Source organism: Sylvia atricapilla, chromosome 1 (genome assembly GCF_009819655.1).
Source record: "Sylvia atricapilla isolate bSylAtr1 chromosome 1, bSylAtr1.pri, whole genome shotgun sequence".
NCBI lineage: Eukaryota > Metazoa > Chordata > Aves > Passeriformes > Sylviidae > Sylvia > Sylvia atricapilla.
This window is the reverse complement of record NC_089140.1, coordinates 151,588,855-151,611,664: the sequence shown is the minus strand read 5'-3', so window position 1 is coordinate 151,611,664 and position 22,810 is coordinate 151,588,855. Positions and strand designations below refer to the sequence as shown.

General features: G+C 47.3%; 3 protein-coding genes across 3 annotated transcripts; all 3 read left to right on the top strand.

The window, feature by feature from the left end:
* The first annotated feature begins 321 nt into the window (after window positions 1-321).
* Window positions 322-4,265, top strand: LOC136372311 (lymphocyte antigen 6E-like). Its single transcript, XM_066336899.1, has 3 exons — window positions 322-707; window positions 3,167-3,286; window positions 4,026-4,265. Exons 1-3 carry the CDS (start codon window positions 530-532, stop codon window positions 4,232-4,234), a joined length of 507 nt encoding a protein of 168 aa, XP_066192996.1. The 5' UTR covers window positions 322-529; the 3' UTR covers window positions 4,235-4,265.
* A 3,720-nt stretch (window positions 4,266-7,985) lies between these two features.
* Window positions 7,986-12,902, top strand: LOC136372306 (lymphocyte antigen 6E-like). Its single transcript, XM_066336868.1, has 3 exons — window positions 7,986-8,212; window positions 11,467-11,586; window positions 12,263-12,902. Exons 1-3 carry the CDS (start codon window positions 8,161-8,163, stop codon window positions 12,469-12,471), a joined length of 381 nt encoding a protein of 126 aa, XP_066192965.1. The 5' UTR covers window positions 7,986-8,160; the 3' UTR covers window positions 12,472-12,902.
* A 4,725-nt stretch (window positions 12,903-17,627) lies between these two features.
* LOC136373468 (lymphocyte antigen 6E-like) lies at window positions 17,628-22,519 on the top strand. The gene is made up of 3 exons (XM_066338401.1): window positions 17,628-17,679; window positions 21,319-21,438; window positions 22,308-22,519. Exons 1-3 carry the CDS (start codon window positions 17,628-17,630, stop codon window positions 22,517-22,519), a joined length of 384 nt encoding a protein of 127 aa, XP_066194498.1.
* The last annotated feature ends 291 nt before the right edge of the window (window positions 22,520-22,810 follow it).

Sequence of the window (22,810 nt, the reverse complement as noted above, 5' to 3'; positions counted from 1 at the left end):
CTGCCTATTGGAGCCTCTGAGTGACAGCTCCAGGCAGAAACAGTGGGACCAGGGGTGGAACAAGAGGATCTTTAAGGTCCCTTGCAGCCCAACCCTTTCTATGATTCCACAATTCAAGAAATGCTGCTGCTTGCTGCTTAAAGCATTTTTGTACAAGTGAAATGATTCTGAATGGCTCTGGACAATCCAAAAAAAACCCCCAAAACTTTCCTTGCCTCCTCTCTCCTTTCCCAGACATATTAAGCTCCCATTCCATAGCAGAGGGAAAGGATGGAGGGTGCCAGGGAGTCACCCCAGCCAGGCCCAGCTGCCTCTGACTTGCTCCAGGTTTTGTGGCTCAGCCCAAGAAGAGACTCCCATGTTTGGATCAGCCAAATTACTCCCCAAATTGGCGATGCAGACAGGGGCAGGCCTCGGAAAAAATGATTGGGTGAGAAGGAGAGGTAAAAAAAAAAAAACATTGCTATCTGCAGCCTCATAATAGGTTCCTACGCACAAACACGCCCAAGCACTGATCACATCTCGGGTGATGGCACTGCCCAAACATCAAATTATTGCAATCAAAGGAAGCCAGAGAGGAGGGAGTGCTGGTATAAAACCTTCCTGGGGTGCATCTTCCCACACTGCTCCAGCTCTGAGGGCACGAGGACCAACCATGAAGGCTTTTCTGGTGGCCCTGCTGGCTGCAGTCCTGTGTGCCCAGCAAGGTAAGGAGCTCAACACTGGGAGAGCCAGAGGAGAAACAAGGAGATAAATGAGGGACAAGGGGGTTTGGCAGCCTTTGTTGCAGCTGCTGAGGTCTTAGTGGGGTTTTTTTTGGCGTCAGCCACGGCGAGAAATATTTCATGTGGTTGAGCCCTCACTCTTGGGTGTGTTCTCTGTAACCCAGAGGAGATGAATTCTGGTTTCTCACACCCTCAGACATCCAGCTCCAACCACTCACAGCTGAAGACACGACCCGAGAAATGCTGACAGGAATGGAGCAGGGCTCAGAGTTTTTGCCTTTGGTTTGACTTTTGTTCCTGAATGAAACTCGAGGAGCTGTTGTGGACCAGAGCGTGGCTGGTCTTGGCACCAACATCTCCTGCCAGCATTTCACTTTATTCCCCGCAATTCCAATTAAGTAATGAGGCTGCTGGCAGATATTTGAAAGCCTCAGAGCTCTTTGCTGCTAAACTGGAAGAGCTCTAAGTGCCTGGGAGTGCGTTTGGAATGGGATGCACAACTCTCTGCTCTTGTCCCCTTTAAAAGGAGGGTGCAGCCCTACCTGGATAATTGTGGGGGAATATCCAGCTGGGAAATCTTGGCTCTGGGCATGGATTTGCCAGCCCCAGGAGCACAATTTGCGCCGTTAAGGTTGTTTATGGCTGCATTTGCAAAACTCCAGCTAATGGAGGGTGGAGGGCAGACGCAGGAAAAGCTTTATAGCAGCTCTAATGGCTCGGGCTGTTATTGTTTCCTGGCTGGAAGGGATTTTCCTTGGATCACTTAGGAAACATCAGTGCTCTCAGTTGCTCTCAGGCACGTGCTGAGGACTTGGCTCCACCTGCAGCAGGAAGTGGCTTGGGAAATTTGGCAGAAAAGCAGATCAGGGAGAGCTCCAGGGTCTGTAAAATGCAATAATCCTCGCCAGGTCTGGGGTTTGCTTTGCCCAGCCTGGGGAACCTCCAGAGGAGAGGCAGGAGGCTGAGAATTCCCAAGGGATGGAGAAATAGTGAGAGGTGAAAAGGAGAACTTAAATCCCGTTTGCAACACGGGGCTGATTTTACCTCCTGCTTCGGAGAACCCCTGAGCTTCCAACACCTGGCACTGGAAAAGAGCAGAGAATCTGCAAACAATAAAATGGTTTGGATTGGAAAGGACCTTAAAGATCACCCCTGCCATGGGCAGGGACACCTCCCACTGTCCCAGGTTGTTCCAAACCCTGTCCAACTTTCTTTGAAGCATCTGGGAATGTTTCAGAGCAAGCCAGTTCTGTGCTGAGACACACACAGCTTCCCAGCTCAGAGGGGAGGCCTTTTTATCTTCTCCTCGGGGTAGTTAGGGACTAAAAGGACTTCCAGTTCTCTTTTAAAAATGCTTCTGGAATTGTTTAACCAAGTGTCATGGTTCAACCTCAGATGAGAGTTTGAACCAAGAACGGATTTTGAAGGGTCACTGCGAGGAGTTTCCTTGCTAAAAACAAGTCCAAGTTTAATTGGAAAGGGTGTTCTGGGAAAAAAAAAAAAAAAAAAAAAAAAAAGAGCCTTCCTGGGCTGAGAAAGTCAGGGAAGGCAGAACCACGGAAATCTCAGCCTGATGGAGACACTTTGCTGGTTTATAATTTTTGTTCACCTTCAACCAAGAGCTCTTCACCGCTGGTGACAGTAGAGCAGGATTTCCTGAGAGCAGCCCAGCTGCCTCTGTCACCCCTGCCCCAAAATGAGGAGCATTAATTGGAATTTTGGGCGGGAGGGAAACAATTTCCACCAATTGTGAATCCACCTGCGGGGAACAAGAAGGCACATCTGTGTTCTAATGGCCAGCCTGGAAGTTTGACTCAATTTACTTCGGTTGTGCCCAATAATATCCCACTTTTTTTCTGGCTCTGGGACAGACCTGGCTTGGCACGGAGGGAAAAATATCATGGGGAACACCTTGTTCCAGGTGCTGATAGGAATAATCCATCCATTGTCCAAGGCAGCCTCTCCCAGGGAACTCCCTTTACTGTGGTGCCTCAGTAATTTGGCTCCCAGAGACGTAATTTGGCATTAATTAATTAATGTCTGGGAAGGGTTTTGCAGATGTAGGGTGAAAATATTTAAAGCTGACATCTAGAATTGGGCCGGTTCCGCCTCTCCTTGCCAGGACTTCGCTTTTGGAGGTTGGTTTTCAACAAGGCCAAGGTGGATCCTGGGGAGAAGAAAATAACCTGAAAATGCTGCTCAGGCTGAAAAATGTAAATTTAACCCCTCAAAACCTCCGGTCCACAAAGAAAACTTCGTTTCCACTCTACATTTATTTTCTCAGCTCCATTAATCAAACCCAACCTTAATTCACTTGCTGGGAAAAGATGTTCACACCAGACTCTTCCCCTTGTATTTTCACAGGCTTTTGGCACTTTTTTTTTTCCCCCAGGAAGGAATTGCTGGGAGTCACTAATCTGTGTCGTGGGTGTTTTTTCCAGCTTCCTCCCTGTTTTGCTACACCTGTGAAAACGAACATTCCAACTGGAACTGCATGAGAACCTACAAGTGTGAGGACCATGAGAAATTCTGCACAACCACGTACAGCACTGCCGGAATTGGTGAGTGCCAGAAACTGGGATTTTTTATTTTTTCTTCCAGAGATGTTGGTGGGCAACTTTTTTTTGTAGGGAATTGATGGAAATAGATGGTTTTGTTGGAAAGAAGTGATGATTTTGAGGTTTGAGTGTCTCAGTGTGTTGAGTGTGAATCATTCAGTGGTGCGTTGAGTTAGAAGGGACCTTTGGGATCATCTCATTCCAGGGACATCGCCCACTAGACCAGGTTGCTCTCACTTGGCCTTTGACACTTCCAGGGATGGGGCAGCCACAGTTTCTCTGGAAAATCTGTGCCAGGGCCTCACCACCTTGTGGAAAGGCCAGCTGGAACACCCAAATATCAGGAGCAGCCTCTGTTGTTTGACCTGAGATGTTTTGGGATGGAGAATGGAAAACGGTTGGGTGGCAATAACACGGTTTCAAAACCTGGGAATGCATTTGGAATTGCTGTCCTATAAGAACCACAGAATCATTTAGGCTGGGAAAGACCTCTGAGATCTCGAGGCCAACCTTTGACTGGCCACTACCAGATAAGAGATTTAGGTGCGTGTGGGGTTCAATCAAGGAATTCCCAGTGTTCCACACTTGATCCAGGACTTGTGGATTCACACCCAGCCCTGTCAAACTCCCCCTGAGAGCTTTCATTGAGGTGTGGAAAATTAAGGAAATTAAAATCCCTCTCCTCTGGTCAGCTCCTCTGATAGAATCCTAAATCCCAGCTCTCCTTTCCTTCTCCACCCAGGCAAGGACATGGGGCACCGCATCACCAAGAAGTGCTCTGTGGACTGTCCCGAGACCAACGTGAATTTCGGGATGGCATCTTATTCCACCAAGTGCTGCAGCACCTCCCTGTGCAACTTCAGCGGCGCCAACAGCATCCGGATCAACTACGCCGTGATCCTGCTGGGAATCGCGGGCAGCCTGATCTACATGCTCAGGGTGGGACTGTGACCAGGGGTGGCAGCAGGTGTGACCACCCAGGAAGCCACCAGGTACTCCCCAAGCGAGAAACCTCAGCCAAATGTTTCCAACAGCGACCCTGTCTTATTCCAAGACGTTGCTTCGGATCCCAACGTGACAGCTCCTGTTTTTCCTCTTTGTTGTTTTATACTAATTTTCCCCTGGAAAAGGTCTTTTGATAACAAGTGTGTGATAACTGTCAGACAAAATAAAGGTTTGTGTTATTCTAGAGTGTGTTTGTTGTGTCCACACAGGGACCAGGCTGAGAAATCAGCTCTGCTTCACATTGAAATCCTCTTCTTAGCACTTAGGAGTCTTCTCCAGGTTGCCTTTCCTAACTTTCTTCCATCCAGCAGCTCCAGACACTACACACAGCCAGACGGTCTCCCAGATCCCTCTGAGATAAGGAATGGTGTCAGTCTGGAAAGGTTGGAGATGTTTGTGTTGTTCCCACTGCAAACAACAGTGGGAATTGTTTTGTAGATGCTGAGACAGGACCAGGAATTTGGCCCCGCAGAAATTTGCACTGGGAAGTTCTCCTGGGATCTCTGCTGGGTTTCCACAGCTTTTAAAACAGGTAAAAGTCCCACCTCAAGATGCTGGAGATGCCCAGGGTAAGGAAAAATGCTGCTGGAATCTGTCCTCATGGAAAAAGACCCCCGTGCCTGCTTGGAGATGCTGCTGAGTGATTTCTCCTGATTTTCCTGTGGGAAATGGGCAGGAAAAGCCCGCGAGAGGTGATGGTGTCTGAAATCTCTGCTCCATCCCTTTCCAGGGTTTCTGCTCCATTTCCAGGCTTGGGGATGGGATAGAGATCCCCTTGGAGATCAGCTCTTGGGATGGAGATCCCCTTCAGCTCTTGAGAGGAGCAGAACTACAGCTAAAACAGCCAAATAAAATAATCCTGGAGCTGGAGAGGGTGGAAAAGCGCAGCACTGAATTTTGGGAGTGTCTTTAATAGCAGCACTTGGAAAAAAGGCCTCCGGCCCTGTTTTATTTGAGGGGAATCTGGTGCTGGATTTCAGGGGAATTCTGCCCCAGATTTGAGAGGGATCTTGCACTGGATTTGAGGAGAATCTTGGGTTGGATTTGAGGGCAATCCTGTGCTGGATTTGAGAGGAATCCTGCACTGGATTTGAGGGGAATCTTGCTCCAGATTTGACAGGGATCCTGCACCAGATTTGAGGGCACTCCTGTGTAGGATTAGAGGGGAATCTTGTGCTGGATTTCAGCAGAATCCTGTGCTGGATTTGAAGGTAATCCTGTGCTGGATTTGACAGGGATCCTGCTCTGGATTTGAGGGGAATCCTGCTCCACCAGCACTGCAAATTCCACATGTTTCCGTGCAACGGAGAGAAACCGCAGCGCTGGGTGAAGGTTGCAGAGATGGGATTAGGCTTAGTCATCCTATAAAGATTTAATTTCTGGTCAGGAAGGGTGTTCTGGAATTTATTTCAATGGGATAACCGAAGTAGAAGTGTAGAATTTCTAAGGGGAATATTTCCCCAGAAACCTGGGGCTTTGCACTTTTTTTTTAATCACTTTTCCCATCACTTTATGTTAATCAGAATCATTTCTGAGATGCTTCTCACAGCTTCAGCCAACTTGAAGTTCCACATTTAGTAACAACATCTGAATTTCATAGCTACTTTTGCATTTCAGCACTTGTTTGATGAAAATTGCATTTTCCCTCCCAAAATAAACAATTGTTCGCCCTTCTCATGTGACGGTTTCAACCAGGTTCAGAACAAGATAAGCAAAACATTTTCCTCCTTTCCTTCTCCACTCCACTGTGTCAAGGAAAATAAATCTTTCCACCTCACCTTCCACTTTCACCTCCAGTTAAACCCCCTGTTACTCTTTACGAAATCTTCCTGAATTTCATGAATTCCAAATTTTTACGAACTGGGATTTTATCTTTTCCCTTGCCTCGGTTCTTCTCGTGTCCTCTGTGCCCTTGCTGCCCTCATGGGCTCCTTTCATTCTGTCACCTGGCCCTGGTGGGGACAAAATATCAGAGGGCCAGATGGACCAGCTGGAAGACTTCAGGAGCATCTCACGGAAAATCTGTCAGGAATCCTGCAATAAAGCCTTTAAGGAATCCATTCTGTCCTTCTCCAAATCTCAGCAGCTTGCAGGAGACAGGAGATATTTTAGGGTTTGGCATGAATGAGATTTTGAGGAAAGGGGAAAAAAAAAAAACGACAGTGCCTGAGCTGCTATTTCTGAACCTGTCAGGGGATGCTGTTGGAGATAAATCCCAACGTGGGCTGGCCCTGGAATGCAACAGCATCTCCTCGGAATTGGAGCCCTCCGGATAGCCCCCAATAAACACGGATTTACCACTAAAAACTCATTACATCGATTCTGGCTTGGGGAAAATTGAATATTCCGCAATATTTTGGGATGGCATGGAGAGAAGCTTTGTTTTCCTCCTGCCAGACTTCCTTGAGGAGCCAAACCTCGCCCCTCCTCGGAGCTTTTCTGGGTAATTGCCACCTCTGCTCCAAAGGAGTTTCGTGCTCTGCCTATTGGGCAAGCCAAGATTTCCTCACCTTACTCATGCAGGGTTCCAGAGGGACAATGTTTACAAATCCAGCTAGGAGGTGTTGGAAAAACTGACATCACCTCAGGAACTTGGCTGGAGGTGGGTCCAAAATATTCCATGGGAGATGGGAATCTGAGCGGGCTGGAGAGGAGTAAAAAGGGAATAAAGCAGATGGATAGCAGCAAGGGGCAGAGGCTTTGGGGCACGTGAGAGGATCCACCTGGACTTTTCCTGGGATTGTGCCTCTGTTCCTGAGACTTGATGGCAGAAAGGTGACAGTGGGAGGGAAAAAACCCAGCACAATCCCCAAGAAGATGGGAAAGGTTCTGATTTTGTTCAGGGGGATTGGATGAAACGTGGTTTAAAGGAAAAAAAAAAAGAAAAGGAGGAATAGAGAGCACAATCTGGGAATCCAGTGGAATAATCCTGTTTGGCATTTCACAAATTTTCTTTTTCTGAATACTTAATGAGTTGAGACCCTTGATCAGCCAACCCCTCCTTCTCCATGCTTCAACTGGTTTGTGTTTTCCTCCCTGACATTTTTTTTTTTGGTGTTTTTTTTTTTTTTTTGTTTTTTTTTTTTTTTTTTTTTTTTTTGGGGGGGGGGGGGTGAGGGGGGTTGGGGGGTGTTTTTGTTTTTGTGAATTTGTGAAAAAATTTCCAGCTTGTTCCATGCCATTGGAGTGGGTGTTATCTCTATTTTTCTAACTTAAGTGGTCATTTTTTCTTTGCCCTACGGAATTTACTTTCTGATAAGATAACATTTTTCTCCTCATAGAAAAAAAGTCTCAGAAATATTTCTGATTTTGAACTTAAAAAGGAGGCAGAAAATGACACCTGGTCCCCTATGAAAAGCACTGCAAGGATTCTGCTCTTCTGATCTCACTGTCTTGACAATCCTGGGAGGCATCAGGGAGAAGTTTCCACCCCAAATTCAATCTTAAATTTAAATCCCCTCCATTTCCATATGTGCAAGGACACGAGCTTGGAGGAGGAAGCCTGCTCTGAGACCTGGAAACGAAAAACCTTATTGTTTTGCAGCGAAAATTGCTTTGTTTTCATGTTTCGCTTCACTCCCCCCCTCCTTCACTCCTCCAGAATTAGAAACAGTTGCAGAGTTCGCGTCAGCTGCAGAAGCTGCGTGGTGAAACAACCCGGAAAAGGAGAAGTTGTAGAGGGGAAAAAAACCACACCTCCCCCTCCAGATTCCCAACGAAACGCCCTTCTCCGCACAAGCCCGGACACGCTGCTCCCGCTTATCCATCATCTGACACAGCAGCCTCTGGTTATTAAAGCAAACATTGCAGGGGTATAAAGCCTGCCCTGCCTGAGTTCTGTTCATTCTGCAGGTTCCCAGACCTTTTAAAGGATGAAGCTTTTCCTCCTGGTCGTGCTCGGCGTCGCCCTGTGCACGGAAAGTGGTGAGTCCCCAAAAGATTCCTCAAATCCCTCCCCAAAACCGGGGGGGGAGGCATGGCTTTGGTGTTCCAGGGTTTTTGCAGTGTGGGTGGTGGAGGAGTTATTCCAGGAGAAAGGGGGTTAAACAGCACCAGAAGTTGGAGGGATGATGAGGAGTGTGTATGGGGGGGGAGATTCCCAGCTCAGGGAGATTCCTGCAGACCCAGCCCAGCCCCTGGAATGGCTCAGTGGCAGCTGACAGCCCTTTGGGGCAGCTCCATGGGAACAGGGGTATCCATGAGGGATATCCAGGACAGGGACGGGGCAGTCTGTGCAATAAATCCCTGGATTTGACACTAAAGCCTGATTATTTATTTATTTATTTAATTGGTGGCACCTCAAACCATTATTTCCTAAACTCACAGAGGTGGTTGAGCCACGAGAAGATGCAATTCTCTCTCCCAGCTCTTCTTCCTTGTTGCTTTGCTGATTACAGAATCCCTAAAGGTTGGAAAAGACCTCTAAGACCGTGGAGTCTGATGTATCAGGAGAAATTCCATCATGGAAAGGGTGGTCGAGCATTCAGGCTGCCCAGGGAGGCAGTGGGATCACATCCATGGAAGAGTTCAGAAATTACATGGATGTGGTGCCCAGAGCCAGGGTTTAGTGGTGAACCTGGACTCGACGATCTTAGAGATCTTTTCCAGCTTTAATGATTCCATGATTTCCAGCTGATTCCAGGTTTGGGATGGAGATGCAGAATCCCATTCTGATAATTGTCTGGGGGATTTTCTGGGAAGCTTCACCTCAATTTTCCCGGTTGGACTCTGCCAAGGACCACACCTTGTGCTGTGGGTCAGGCAGGGAAGGGAAAGTGTGGCCTGGAATATCCCTCTGTTTTAGGGGAATTTCATTAGGTTGATTTCCTCAGCTTGGGGGACTTCTCTGCCTGTTTGCAAACTGAATTTTTCCCTGTAGGATTTGACCTCCAAATTCCCAGCCATTCTGGTCCTGAACTAACAGACCTCTTTGGCTCCCACTTAATTTGGGGATGGAAATACTCCTATCGATGGATTTCACAAGTTTGAAACCTGGAATTATGCTCAAGCTGAGGATGTTAAAGCAAATAAACGGATCTTTTCCTGCAGCTTTACTCCCTTTTTTTTTAAAGATCAAGGAATGAGACAGCAAATTCCTTGAGGAATGTTTCTCTTCAGTTAGAGCAGAGGTCTTGGTGGGTGTGGAGAAATCCAAAGGCAGCCTGGATTGACTCAAGGTTTGCATCTGGGAGAAATAAGATTCCCTTCCCCTCTCAGCCCTCGTTGCAGCAGATACATCAATAAATGAAATTAAATTAAAGTGTTTTTCTGTAGCTGGACCAAAACTATCCTCGCTGACTTCAGGGTGTGCCAGTTGAGGAACCAATCCCAGAGTCCTGGTTTAATTGATGAGTCAGAAATCTCGGGAGCACAGAGAGGTTGAAAAATGCATCCTTGGATGGTGCTTCCCCCTTCTCCTGCCAAGGAGGCTCCCAGGGCAACTGGAGTCTGAAATTAGGAGCTTTGGGAGGTTGGGATGAAACAGGATTTGGGCATGTAAACAGCTCCACTGTTTCCTGCACTGATTCAGGAAGTTTTTCTGGGAATGGGCTTGGATTAAAGGTGCTGCATTTATTAAGGATTAAAGTGAGCTCTGTGTCTGGAAAATCCAGTTTGGGGACTGAGTGTTTCGGTGAGGAAAGGGTGGTTCCCAGTGGGGTGGAGCTGAAATGTTCCATATTATATCCCATATAATAGAATTTTGCATGAGAAGAGAGAATTAAGCCAAACCCTTTGGACAGGGATGATCTAAAGGAGGGTCCCAGACTTGAGAAAATTAAATTTGAGCCTGAAAGGTCAGGACAAGTCGGAAGGCAGGAGCCAGGAACGAAAAACAGTGCTTCTGGAGATGGGAATCACCATGATAAGAAGCAAATTGAAAAAGTCTGGCTATGAAGTCAAAGAGAGCCAAGTGCCAAGTGAGGCTTTTGGAATGGCCGTGGGAATGGTGGGAAGTGGGATCTGAGTTGTCTGGTGGCCTCTGCTCAGTGCCAGTCAGTGAGGAACAGCAGAGGGAGAGTACGTGAGGGCTGTGGACCACAAGAGGAAACGCCAGGGGATGTTGTCTGGAGTGGGAAAATAAGGCAGAATTTCCACACAGGCTGAGGAAAAATAGAGACCAAAAAAGAAAACAGTGATTCTGAGGTCATGGCTGAGCTGGAGCCAGATCTGGGCTAGCAGGACACTTAAGGAACCTGTTTGGGCCAGAAAGATTTTTCCAAGGTCAAACAAGTGCAGTGGAGAGGTTGGGACATCTCCACACTGGGCGAGGGAGAGGAATGAGGAAGATGAAGGGCAAGGAAGGCAAAGCTGCTGTAAGAATTAGCTGGGAATTAACTGCCAGTAGCCAGGGATATTCTGGAAATGAGGATGAGTTTAATCCCTGGAGGGTGACATTGCAGACAGATAAACAGATGAGGAGGAAATTCCCCTTATCATGCAAAGAATCCTTCCCCAAGGATCTCTTCGCTCTCAATGATGCTTCAGCCTCGTCGAGTGCCAGCTGTTCTCATTCACTGATTTTAGAAAAGCACTTTGCAGATGCAGAGCTCCAAATGTGCACGTTTTGTGGAGCGAGGAAGTTGTTACCCGTGGATGGCTGGAAAAAGGAATCTGCTGCAGCCAAGTCAGGGATTTGCTGAGCCCAGACTTCTACAGATCCAAGATTTTCCTCCTGGCACCGAAAATCAACCCAAATCGTAGAAAGGTTTGGGTTGGAAGGGTTCCTAAAACTCCCACCATGGGTAGGGGACACCTTCTATCCCAGGTTGCTCCAGGCCTCATCCAGGGATTCCCTGGTCCAGTGTCTCCACGCAAGAACCAGTAGCCAGAAACTGAGGCTTGGAGTGGGCCAGGTTGGAAAGAAAACCCAAGAGCTTCAGCAGATTGGGCTGCTCTTCCCAAAAACACAGTGGAGATGCCAGAGGTTTTAATGGATTCGAGGCAGAGTCAACCAAATATCCAGAGGGAAGATCCCTGAGGCTTCCTAAATGAGCAAGCCACACCTGTGGCAGCGATTTGAGCTTAATCTGGCTCCTGGAGAGTCCTTGGAGCCAAGTTTAACCCATGCAGGGATTTTTTTTTTGTTGGTGGCCACTGGGCTTGACAGATCCTCCATCCATCCCCAGCTTTGTGCTAAGGAGGTGCCTCATGGATTTGTTTTTGTGCTTCTTTTGCAGCTTTTTCCCTGACCTGCTTCTCGTGCAAAGATGCAACTTCCAACCTCCATTGTCTCAGCACCACGAAATGCTCGGAGAATGAGAAGTATTGTCTGACAACCTATTCCACTGCAGGAACTGGTGAGTGTGGAGCTTTCCCAAGGCTCTGAGGACAAGGTGGGGCCCTGGTGGGGCTGACAGGTCATCCTCCTCCTACCACGAGGTACAAAGGAGAATTAATGAGGATTTTAGCAGGCAGAGAACAAATCTTGATAAGGTGGGAACTTGGCATAGCCTGCGTCTGTCGCAACAGATTGAGAAAATACTTCTGATTTAACTCAATTAAAAATAAATAGTGCTGATTTAAACACTCTCAGGACAGGGAGAAAAAGAATTATTTTTATGATCCCTGCACAAACTTCTGGTCTCAACTCCAAGGTCAAGTTTATGCCCATGAGGTGGTGGAAATGGAAAGGGGGCCGGGTGCTGTGGAAGGAGCAATACCAAGGCACGGTGCCAATGTTTTGCAATCTCACATTGTACAAATAAGTCCCAAAGTCTTGCCCTCAGCTGGCCCTGAAACCAGCAAAGGATTTGTAAGGCCTGGAGATGGTGTCCACAGGTCACACACACACACAAATAATGATGGAATGTGACGAAACCCAAGGGAAAAACCCAACGGCGTCGAGTGCAGAGTAACAAATTCCCCACGGGATTGCGCAGCCGGGCTGTGACCGAAACCTAAAAAAAAAAAAAAAAAAAAAATCTAAGATGAAAACCTGAACTTTCCTGTTGTTTTCTCCCTCTCCCACTCCAGGCAGCGACCAGAGCCAGCGAATCACCAAGAAATGTTCTGCGTTTTGCCCAACATTCGACCTGAACATCGGCATCGCTGGAGTCGCCAACAGCTGCTGCGAGACCTCCCTGTGCAACATCAGTGGGGCCAGCAGTGTGAAAACCAGCTCCACCATCCTCACCCTGGGGGTCCTGGCCAGTCTCGCCTGCATCCTCAGGATGGGTTTTTGAGGGTTTTTTTTTGAGGGGGGGTAAAATGAGCTGCTTGGCTTTGCATGGCACGGTTCGAGCTGCGGTGCGTCAGGTGGGAATACCGCCCTGTGTCTCCTGCCTGGAAGGTCACCTCCCATCAGGAGGAATTTTTTGCTCTTTCCACGCTCTGACGACATCATAAAACAATGTTTGGGGAGAGAGAGGGGTGAAACGGGGAGCCCTGCAGATGCAGAATGGCCCCATGTGGTCACCATCTCTCCTAATCCTGGCATTTATAACTCCGTGCATTTTATTTTGCCTTTCATTTTATCCCTGCCGTTCTCTTGTGCCATTTTCTGTTTTTTTTTTTTTTTCTCATTTTCCACCCTGTATCATTTTGCTCCGAGAAAGCCTTTAATATTCCAGTTGTTAAACAGAAACTGGGCACAATAAAGTGTTATTTTATTCTATTGTGTGTCTGCGTGGTGTGGCACGTTGGGCGTAGCTGCTGGATGGATCCATGTTATGGGATAAAAGTGGAGGCGTTCTCCTGCAAGTTGAATGGGAATAATGCTGAAATATATTAAAATTACTCTGCATTCACTTCAGGAAGCCTCTCCCCAGATTTTATTTCTCTGCACTGGCATAAATGGCATTTTTGTGACTCCATTTCGGAATAAACTGAATTCTATTTAGCTTCCTTTCAATTCCTCTCCTGGGGCAGCTGCCTGGAAGGAAACAGCTCTTGAGCTCTCCAGGAAAGAGAGGGGACAAGGCAGGGCCTAATGCGAAGGGATCTGGAGCATTTCCTTTAAACTGGTTTAAGATCTCCCAGTGGAAATTTCTTTGGAAGCATTAGGATTATTTAGAAAAGAGAGAAAAGTATCTTGCACAGTGCTTAAAGGAAAATTGTAGGAAAAGAGAGATGGCTTCTGGAAAGAAACCTGGAATTTTTCAGACTCATCTGTGAAAAAAATATTAGCACTGCAAATAAATCTTTTATGTTTGCTCGTCAGGTGAAAATTGAAGGGACTCGTTACCCTGCTCTGACCTTCCTTGTGGATAATCTTAGGAATGAGAGGTTTGTTCACTCCAACCCTTCCAGGGAGGCTGAACTGCTTTCTCCTGGGCTCAAGGAGCTCTCTCTCCACAAGGATCATCCTGAGGAAGACCTCCCAGGGAAACCAGTTGGGTGCAGCTCACCCAGCTGGTTTTCTGTCCCTAGACTCCTTGCACAGCTCCATGTACTGCTCATTCTGACAGGGATTTTCTGGGATTAGAGGAACAACAATGCTTGGGAACAGCCACATCTTTGTTTTTTACAGCAGCTCTGCAGAGGGAACGTGGGCTCACGGCTCCAGCTCATCCCAGTCTGCTCTTACCCCTTCCTGCTCACCTTCCTCCCATCCACGTCCAACCCCAGCTCTGCACTCCCTGGTTGTTTTCTCTCCCAGATTTCCTCGTTGGCTTCTTCCTCAAGTCTTACCCTGGGTCTTTCCATCCAATCTCTATTTCCTTGCCTCAACTCATTGTTTCCCCCTCGGTGTAAATGCAGGATTGACCAAGGATACTTTGATTTTTGCCATGAGTCTCTCCATTCTCCCCTTGGATTTTATTGCCTATCCTATCTGAGCTGGCTCCATCCATCTGCCTGAATTATTCTCATCCTGCATCCCTTCCTGCCAAATTTAGGGATATTCAAGTGACACAGATCCAAAAAACCCCAAACAAGCCAATTCTGTGACCTTGGCTGGCCACATTCTGCCCCACACCCTGCTCCTAAGACCGTGACAACTGAACTATTTGGAATAATCCTCATCCTGTGCTATCCACATGTTTAGGATTCCTTTGGGACAATGGCTGGCACAGGCAAAGGCCAAGATGGGGCCAGCATGGCCTCAGGCCTTGTTCTGCTGAGCTCGGGAGTCCAGACCTGCCCTTGGCAGCCAGGTTTAACATTAAGGTCATGTCTTGAGTTGCCTGAACTTGGCAGGTGCCTCTGTTTTGGGAAGGGAAGGATCCTGGCATGGAAAAGGGGATGGAAGCACCTGGAGGGTTTCATGCCCTGGTTATGGCTGTTGCATGGAGAAGTTAAGAACAGCTCTGGGAATCCAGAAGTGCCATCCTAGAGGGAACAGCTCTGGGAATCCAGAAGTGCCATCCCTGAGGGAGCAGCCCCATCCTGGCTGGCTCCTTCCTGCCTGATTTCCCGCTGCTCCCACAGGTTTTTCCTTAGTGCCCAGCAAAACGCATCCATGTGCTCCAAAGCTCACCCACATCCCAAAGCCTTTATCTGGAGGCAGGAGCAGCAACTTCCCTGAGGCACAGGAGGTCCTAAAAACACAAGAGCTCCCATGGTGAACCTTCCCCTGGGACTGTTGTGTAAGAGGAGACTCTGCCAGCCTTCCCGAGAACTCCCGATTGACACCTCCCACGCAGGTGCTGCTCCCTAATTCCAAATCCTCCCATCACCCCCGGGTTTCTGGTGCCTCCCATGGCTGCACAATCCTCACATGGCAGCATTCAGCTGCCCCATGAGCAGAGACATCTGCCATGCCTGCAGGGCTTTTGGGAAGGAGATGGGAGCCTCATTCCAGTAGCCGGGATTGATCCGGGAGGTAACTGCCTCTCTCTCTCCCTGTGGATTATATAAAACTTATTTTTTCAGAGCTCTGAGTCACTGCACCAGGACCTGGATCAGCCAAGGAGGCCTTTCCCTGCCTGAATGAGGCATCTGCAGGAGGTGCTTTAACTCTGGCCCTTCTTTTCCCTCTCTTGGGGCTTTCCCACCATTTATTTTGAAGGATCTCTGCTGCCTTCTGCCCTCCTTGAATTATTCCCCAGCCTTTTCCCTCACACCATAAATTTTCTCCCATTTATTTGCCCAGACCCAACACAGTGCCTCCATGCCAAAGCAAGAGACAGGATGGATGAAAGAGATCAAAGCAACATCCTCACTGGGTCTAAAAATCTTCTGGAAGCCGTGGAATGGGACAAGAGCAACCCTTTTTCCAAAGCTGACTGCTGCTCTCTTGTCACGGAGCCAATCCATGGCTCCAATTTGATCCACTTTAATTTTCCTGTATGGATAATGACAAGTTTACTTCAGAGAGGTGACTCAGCTTCCTTGGGGATTTATTTTTTTCCCCCAGTCTTCCTCAGTCTTACTCCTCACCTGGTGTCCCTGCTCCAGGCCCTCCTCCAGGCTGTGATCCCGAAATGCAGGAGGCAGTCTCTCCATGCTGGATCCTTGGGTGATGCCTCTGAGTGCTTTTGAGTTTTGTAATCTGCCCTATTGAGAAATTAATATCTTTTCCATGCTCTCCATGCACCGGGAAGAGGGAATGCTCCAGCATTCCAAGGTACTGAGGAAGACATTCATGTCCTGGAGACAGCTCCCAGAAGACATAGAAAAATCCCATTTCCCACCCAAATATCTCTCCTTAGTACATATTTGTTGGAGATGTGCTGGGAATGTTTTAGCCTCACTGCTCCTTCAAAGTCTAAGTCAAAGTTGACTTGTGCTGATCCTGTTCCCAGAAGAGTCATGTGGGAATGAAATGGATGTTGGAAAAATCAACAAAGCCCGGTTGGATGGGGCTTGGAGACATCTAGGATAGTGGAAGGTGTCCCTGTCCATGCCATGAGGTTGGGTCAAGGTTATTTTTAAGTCCCTTCCTACCAACCCAGTTCATAATTCTATGGAAATCAACAGAAGCAGGGATACGGCAGAGAAAAGGAATAAACACAACAAATCTATGGGATAAATTAAACCAAAAATAAGGGAAAAAAGAGGTTTTTTTTCCTTTAGCCCTCACTGCAAAATGCCAGCGAGGGCCACACCCGCTAATGAGGGAGAAAAACCTGTTTATATAATGCTGGGGCAAAGGACCAAGCTGTCCCCTGTGAAGCACAAGGCTCAGTTGGATCATCACCACGTCCTCGCTGACCTCACCAACCTCCCAAAACCCAGGGAATGTCTGCACACAGGGCCTGGAAAACTCCGGAATTTTCCACCTGATGACGTCATCCCTGGAGCAGGTCAGGAGGGCCTGAAGAAAGTGTCAGACAATCACACGGATCTGGAAATCATCCAGTGCTGGAATGATTCATGTCAGAAACAGACAGAAATACCCTGCTGATGGCTACGTGCGGGGAAATGCCAGTTACGTTATTCCATAATTGCCAGAAAAAAAGCAGGGGTTTGACAATATTTTCTTTCTGCTGTCCAGGGCTAATCTTGTTTTAGAAGAAGCTCTGTGGACTTGGCAGCTCTTACAAGATGCATCTCGAACGAGGATCTCTATCCCAGACTGTCAGGAACAGATTTTAAGGAATTCAGGTGAGAGGAGCAACACAGAGGAATAAAAGCAAAAGGTTTGATTTAAGAGGAGGGAATGAAAAAAATGACACTTTGAGGGATGGCTCTTTCCAGAGCGGAGCTGCAATTCCAGGGTGCCAATTTGTAGGCTTGGAAATGGAGGCCTGATTTTGAGAAACTGTTGGGCGTGGAGAAAAGCAGCTCCTCTAAAGAATCCCTGGATAGCAGAAAAACTTCATTAAGTCAAAACTGTACAAGGTATTTGAGGATTACAAGCAGGAAAGAGAGCAAGCAGAGGGATTAACCAGAGGAAAATTGATAAAGAAATGAAGACTGACATGAAAATTTGAGGAAAATCTCCTGTTTAACCAACCATTAGCTAATTTAATTTAGTGTAAAACACACTGATTTTGAGGCAAACCAGCTTAGGCCAGCTCAGAGGCTGAGTCTGGAGCCGTTGAATAATTAAAACCAACAAATGAACGCTTCAAACCCCTGGAACATCACGTGCTGTCTATGCAAAAGGACTAGAAAAATTCATTCCTAGGACCAATCTCCCCGTAGCTCCGGGCTCTGCTTTCATCAGGGAAGGAAGGGAAGGAAGAAATTCAGAGGAGGAGAGAGCAGATCCTGGCTTCCCATCACTCACGGGACAGGAAGAGCAAGAAATGCGTGGCTGAAAGGGCTTTTCCCCAGAGGTGCCAGCCCTGTTCCGAGGGCTCTGGCGTGGAAAACTCCCACATGAGCATTCCACACCCTCGGGTTTATTTCATGTCCACCCGCGAGGGAACCTGTAAAACTGCTGCTGTCGGGCTGGGGTATAAAACCTGCCCTCCAAACAGCTCCCCAGTGCTGCTGGGAGGATCTGCTGGAGATGAGGGCTCCTCTGGTCACCTTGCTGGCTGCTGTCCTCTGGGTGGAACAAGGTGAGCCCCTCGTGCTGCTCCTGCTCTGGAAATATATTAAAAATATATTAAAATATATAAGAGTTAGGGGGGAAATAGTGGCAATTTCCCACGTGGCAAAACTTTAGAGGGCTCTGTCACCCAGCTTTGCAGAGTTGTGATGGTGTCACCAACGTCCTTTTGCACCTCAATGATTTGATATAGAAATAAGGATCTGATTAATTGATTCTTCTTGCCAGCTCTGGTGGTGCTGGATGCCAGGTTGAATCCACACTGTGGTCTTTGGGATCTTACAAAAGGAGGCAAGCTGGAAGTGATAAAAAACATAACAAAATGGGGCTTTTTTCCTTAATAATTTCCATTTTTTAGTGTTTTAGAGATTTTTCTGTCGTGCTGCTTCCTCGCTTGTAGTGGTTTGCCACGTGTCTTCCTGGAAAATGCAACACTGGAGATTTTTGTAGATTAAATCAGCGGCAGAGGTGAAAGAACTTTTCATGTTAAAGGCATCCTGGTCCCAAAGGGAAGGCTGACTGTTGTCCTCCTTCTGGGAGTGAGACACACGTGTTGCTCCATCGCTCCTGGCATGTGGGAAGGATGACCAGAGTGCCAAAATTTCCTCCACACCTGTTGGTTTCTCAGAAACCACGATACGAATCTGGTTGAGAAAGAGGCATCTAATTAATCAATTATCACTGATGTATCAACCCCCTGCTCCTACATCCTTTGGAATGATTCTCCAGTGTGCCTGGAAGAGCAGGACCTTTGGCCAGTTTGGGGTGGGGGAAAATGACGATTCAGTTCTTTTTTTAAAAAAAAGATGGATTTATTGCCCACAATTCCTGATGGAAGAGACATAAGATGGACAGAAGAGGAGAATTTTCAAAGGCAACATCCTCAGTGTGACCCAGCACGAATTGGAAAGATCACAGAGATCCAGGATCACAGGTTCATGGTGGGATTCCTTACTGGTGACAGTTGATATTGGCAGCAGATTCCAAATGGATTTAAGGAGAGGCTTTTACACAGCACCTTTCTGTGGTCCAGCCTAGATCCAGAATAAAAGGCTGCAGCTTTATGGCCTAAATGTGGGACAAAGGAAAATGTGGAAATTGGCATTTGATCCTTCTCAGGTATCCTGGGTCACATCCAAGACCCTAATGACCAGATTTTGGTCAAAACTCTTGATCTCTCAGGTGACCAAAGAGGGTCTTTCACCTTTTCCATCCATAAACTCACTGTTATGGATATTTTGTGTCCAGCAAAAATCATAAAAGGTCTTGATCCTTTCCACAGAATCACATTAGGGGGGAAAAGATCTCTAAGATCTTCATGTCCTTGCTGCAGTGTTGGACAAGACCAGGCAGATTTTTGCTTAAGGTGTCCCTGAAAGTTTCCAACAAGGAAGATTCCACAGCCTGGAATTGCTCAGAGACTCTCATCCCTTTAGGAATTTAGTTTTAATATCTCTTAGCATCTGTTTTTGTACTGTTCTCCCATATTTCCACCACGGGACACATAAAATATTTTATTACTTTCTTCTTTGCTGCTTCTTTTTTCTTGCACGAAGAAGATTCCTGTGGATTTCCTTGGCATATTCTCATTTCCAACACACGAACTAAACCCTTCCAACCTTTTTGACCAGTTCACATTTCCGAGATCTCCGGCCTTTTCTCCTCCCTCTGGTCCCTCTCCAAATGCTCCGCATAGTGCTGGAAGTGCTGCAGAGAGGTTAGGGCACCGGGGCTCCAGATGAGGCCTTGCCAGGGTGGAAAGGCCACTTTGAATATCTCACACATGACATTTCTGCCCGTGTCCCCTTGGGCGATGCCTGTTTCCATGGCTGGAATGTGGCACTGTTGGCTCCTGCTGTTGTCACTGTGTTTCTGAAGTGTAACTGAACCAGCCCTTTTTCACCCTACATTTAAATGTCTTACATTTTACGTACTGTAATTTATTTATCTGTATTTAATTGCACCCACTCTTCATTTTCATTCTTTTATTGCATCCGTCAAAATCACTTGAAATCACAGAATTGTGAGATGGTTTAGGTTGAAAGGGACCTTCAAGATAATCTCATTCCAACCCCTGCCATGGGCAGGGACACCTTCCACTATCCCAGGTTGCTCCAAGCCCCATCCAGCCTGGCCTTGGACACTTCCAGGGATGGGGCAGCCACAGCTTCTCTGGGCAACCTGTGCCAGGGCCTCAGCACCCTCACAGGGAAAAATTCCTTCCATTTCTCCAATTTGTTTGACCAATAATCCTTGGGAATTACCCTCTGAGGGTGTTTTCATGTCTGGCTTTGCACCCATTCCCTGGAATTTCCAGCAGCTCGTGTTTCCTGGGCTTGCTCGAGAAGAACGCCATTCAAGGTTGTGCCAAAAATTCCTTAAAACCTCTTTGAATATCCTCTACTCTGTACATGAAAATTCAGCTTCTTGTAGAGAGAAAAAAAAAAAAAAAAAAAAGCTGCACAGAATCAACAGCTGATGACTTTTTTCCTCCCTTTCTATCAGAAACTTCTTGTTTCATGCTGTGACCTCTGCTGTCCTTCCATGTTCTCACTGCCAACTTCTTATCGGGCAAAAGTGCACTCACAGGGACGTGTCCTTTAGTTGCTTTTGCCCTTTCCTAAGTGACAGACTGGCCCCAGACTTTGCAGGAACTCAGCCAGCATTTGCCTTTGCTTCCCTCCCAAAATTAGCTTTGCTTTTAAAGGGACTCAATCACAAAACCCCCCCGACACTTCGCTCTGGGTGATTTCACAAGCTCTGAACTCAAACACTGCTATAAAACCTCAGTCTGTTCAGTTGGGGAGTGCTCTGCACATATTTTGGGGTGTTTTACCACCCAGACTCTGTTTTTGCTCTTCTTCCTTTGTTTTACTGCTTTTCAGAGGTCTGGCCTAACACATTGTGGTTTTGAGTGCAGGCAGAGACATTCCTGACAGGAAACTCAACTCATGGCTGCGTGACCTTCCTGCCAATCATCTGCCCCTGTTGCAGATGTAGGAATTGCCCCACCAAATCTGCCTTTAGCACTTAAACCAAGCTTTTGATTAAGGTTTTCCATTCATTCCCGATTTTAGGCTGAAAACCAGGAGTTTGACAGAGCGTCTGAGGGCTCTCACCAGACTTCCTGGAACTGAGGTTAGGCCAGTCTAAGCAGACACAAAAAAAGAGATGTGACAGCAGTCTCTGAGCCAGATGAAAGAGAAGGAGGCCACTGGGCATTGTCCACTTCCTCAAAACACAGTAGAGGCATCTTTAAATTCTCTTTGCTGAGAGAATTTAAATTCTCCTGCCCAGGAGAAACTCTGAGCAGTAATTGGCAATTCCCATGGTGGAGCCCTCAGGACTGAGCTGCTCTGGCTCAGCAATAATCTCCTTCATAAAATCCCCCAAATCCTTGAATTCCACTCACATCTCCTGCTCCTGGGGATTGCAAACAGATCGATAACACTCTGCAGCCTGAGCCAGAGGAGACAGAGAGGGATTTAGCACTGCTGCCAGGGTCAGGAGATAAAGAAAGCCACTGGTCATTCCCACAAAAACATTCCTCAGGCTGTAATGAGAAATGGAGATCCCTGCACTGGAGCTTTTTGTGGTTTATTTAAACCTTGTAATGTGCTTTTTTCCCTATTTTTTTCCCCTCCCCCAGTTTATCCATTCATGTGCTACACCTGCCAAGAACAGGAGTCCAACAAGGACTGTTTGACCATTTCCATGTGTGACAAGGAGGACAAACACTGCGTGACCGTCCGGAAGGACGTCGGGACAAGTAGGTTTGGGAACAACACCTTGTTTGTTTTGTAGGAGAGCAGTCCCAGGAATGGGATTCCATCCCAGTATGGAAACAGCAGGCCGTGATGACCAACCCCGAGGAGACACTGACCTTGTGGCTCCCTGCTGCAGTTTCCAGACACATATTCCTGCTGGGAACTGGGAAAACGATGAGGACACACAGACCAGGGAGCGGGTTCACACCTGAAGCTGTGCTTGTTTCACTCCCAGAACTGTTTTGAGAAGTGTTTAGCACAAACCTCACCATGGCTGACTCCCTGTGCCAAGAAAAATCCTTCAGGTCTGTCCTGGGGACTCTGCGCCCTCAAAGACATGCACGTGCTCTTATCCCAAATCCCAGGGCATGCAGAATATTCCCCCTGTGTTTATGTTGTAGGAAAAAAGATCTTGGTGGGAACGACCCAGCCTGAGCATCACTTCATCCAGCTGGAATTGAAAGCCACAGGGGCCAGTTCCACATTAGGATTGACAAAACCTAAAAACATGGAGCCCAAGGAAGTCCTGGTTGGACTTGATGATCTTAAAGGCCTTTTCCAACCCTGATAGTTCTAGGATTCTATGAGACTGTGGCTGTCCCATCCCTGGAAGTGTCCCAGGCCAGGCTGGATGGGCCTCTGAGCAACCTGGTCTGGTGGGAAATGTCCCTGCCCATGGATGATTTTAAGGTCCCTTCCAACCCAAACCTTTCCATGATTCTATGATTAATTCCATGAAATTTGCCTTGAGGATTTCTGCCTGGCCCTCCTTTACTCACCTAAACAGATTTAGCCACGAAAATGTTTAAACAATGACTTCTCATCCTCCTTTCTGTCTTTTTCTCTCCCACTTTTTTTTTTCCTGCACTAGAGCCCAACAAGCCTAAATACGTCATCTCCAAGATGTGCTCTCCAACGTGTCCAGCAACAGATCAGCAACAAATCCAAAGCTCCCAGAATGTTTCCTGCTGTGAGAAACCCTTGTGCAATGTGAATGGAGTCAGCAGCAGGCAAAGCAGCCACGGGATGATGTCCCTGGGTGTCCTGGCCAGCGTCACTTACATCTTTGCATATGGATTGTGACGGGTTTGGAAGAGCTCCCCGTGATGGCTGAAATAAAAGTGTTGTCCTGGGATAATTTCCGCTCTCAAAGATCCGTGTTTTGTGGTTGAGCTTCCCCTGGGATTTTCCAGAGAGCCTGAGTAAGTCAGGTGCTGAACTCCCATTGATTTCCTGAGCCTACTTGAATCCGAGGCGTCCCCAGACATCCAACTCACCTAAGAAAAACATATAGAAAATGGCCTTTTTGACATGTTCAAGCTTCAAATCGTTATTGCTCCGAGGAGATCCTTGCAGTCATAGTTTTGTCTCATA

Coding starts and splice junctions, on each gene's coding strand:
- LOC136372311 (XM_066336899.1), top strand. CDS start 530: ATGGCACTGCCCAAACATCAAATTATTGCAATCAAAGGAAGCCAGAGA. Junction 708..3,166: donor AGTCCTGTGTGCCCAGCAAG/GTAAGGAGCTCA, acceptor TGTTTTTTCCAG/CTTCCTCCCTGTTTTGCTAC. Junction 3,287..4,025: donor GTACAGCACTGCCGGAATTG/GTGAGTGCCAGA, acceptor TTCTCCACCCAG/GCAAGGACATGGGGCACCGC.
- LOC136372306 (XM_066336868.1), top strand. CDS start 8,161: ATGAAGCTTTTCCTCCTGGTCGTGCTCGGCGTCGCCCTGTGCACGGAA. Junction 8,213..11,466: donor CGCCCTGTGCACGGAAAGTG/GTGAGTCCCCAA, acceptor CTTCTTTTGCAG/CTTTTTCCCTGACCTGCTTC. Junction 11,587..12,262: donor CTATTCCACTGCAGGAACTG/GTGAGTGTGGAG, acceptor CTCCCACTCCAG/GCAGCGACCAGAGCCAGCGA.
- LOC136373468 (XM_066338401.1), top strand. CDS start 17,628: ATGAGGGCTCCTCTGGTCACCTTGCTGGCTGCTGTCCTCTGGGTGGAA. Junction 17,680..21,318: donor TGTCCTCTGGGTGGAACAAG/GTGAGCCCCTCG, acceptor CCCCTCCCCCAG/TTTATCCATTCATGTGCTAC. Junction 21,439..22,307: donor CCGGAAGGACGTCGGGACAA/GTAGGTTTGGGA, acceptor TTCCTGCACTAG/AGCCCAACAAGCCTAAATAC.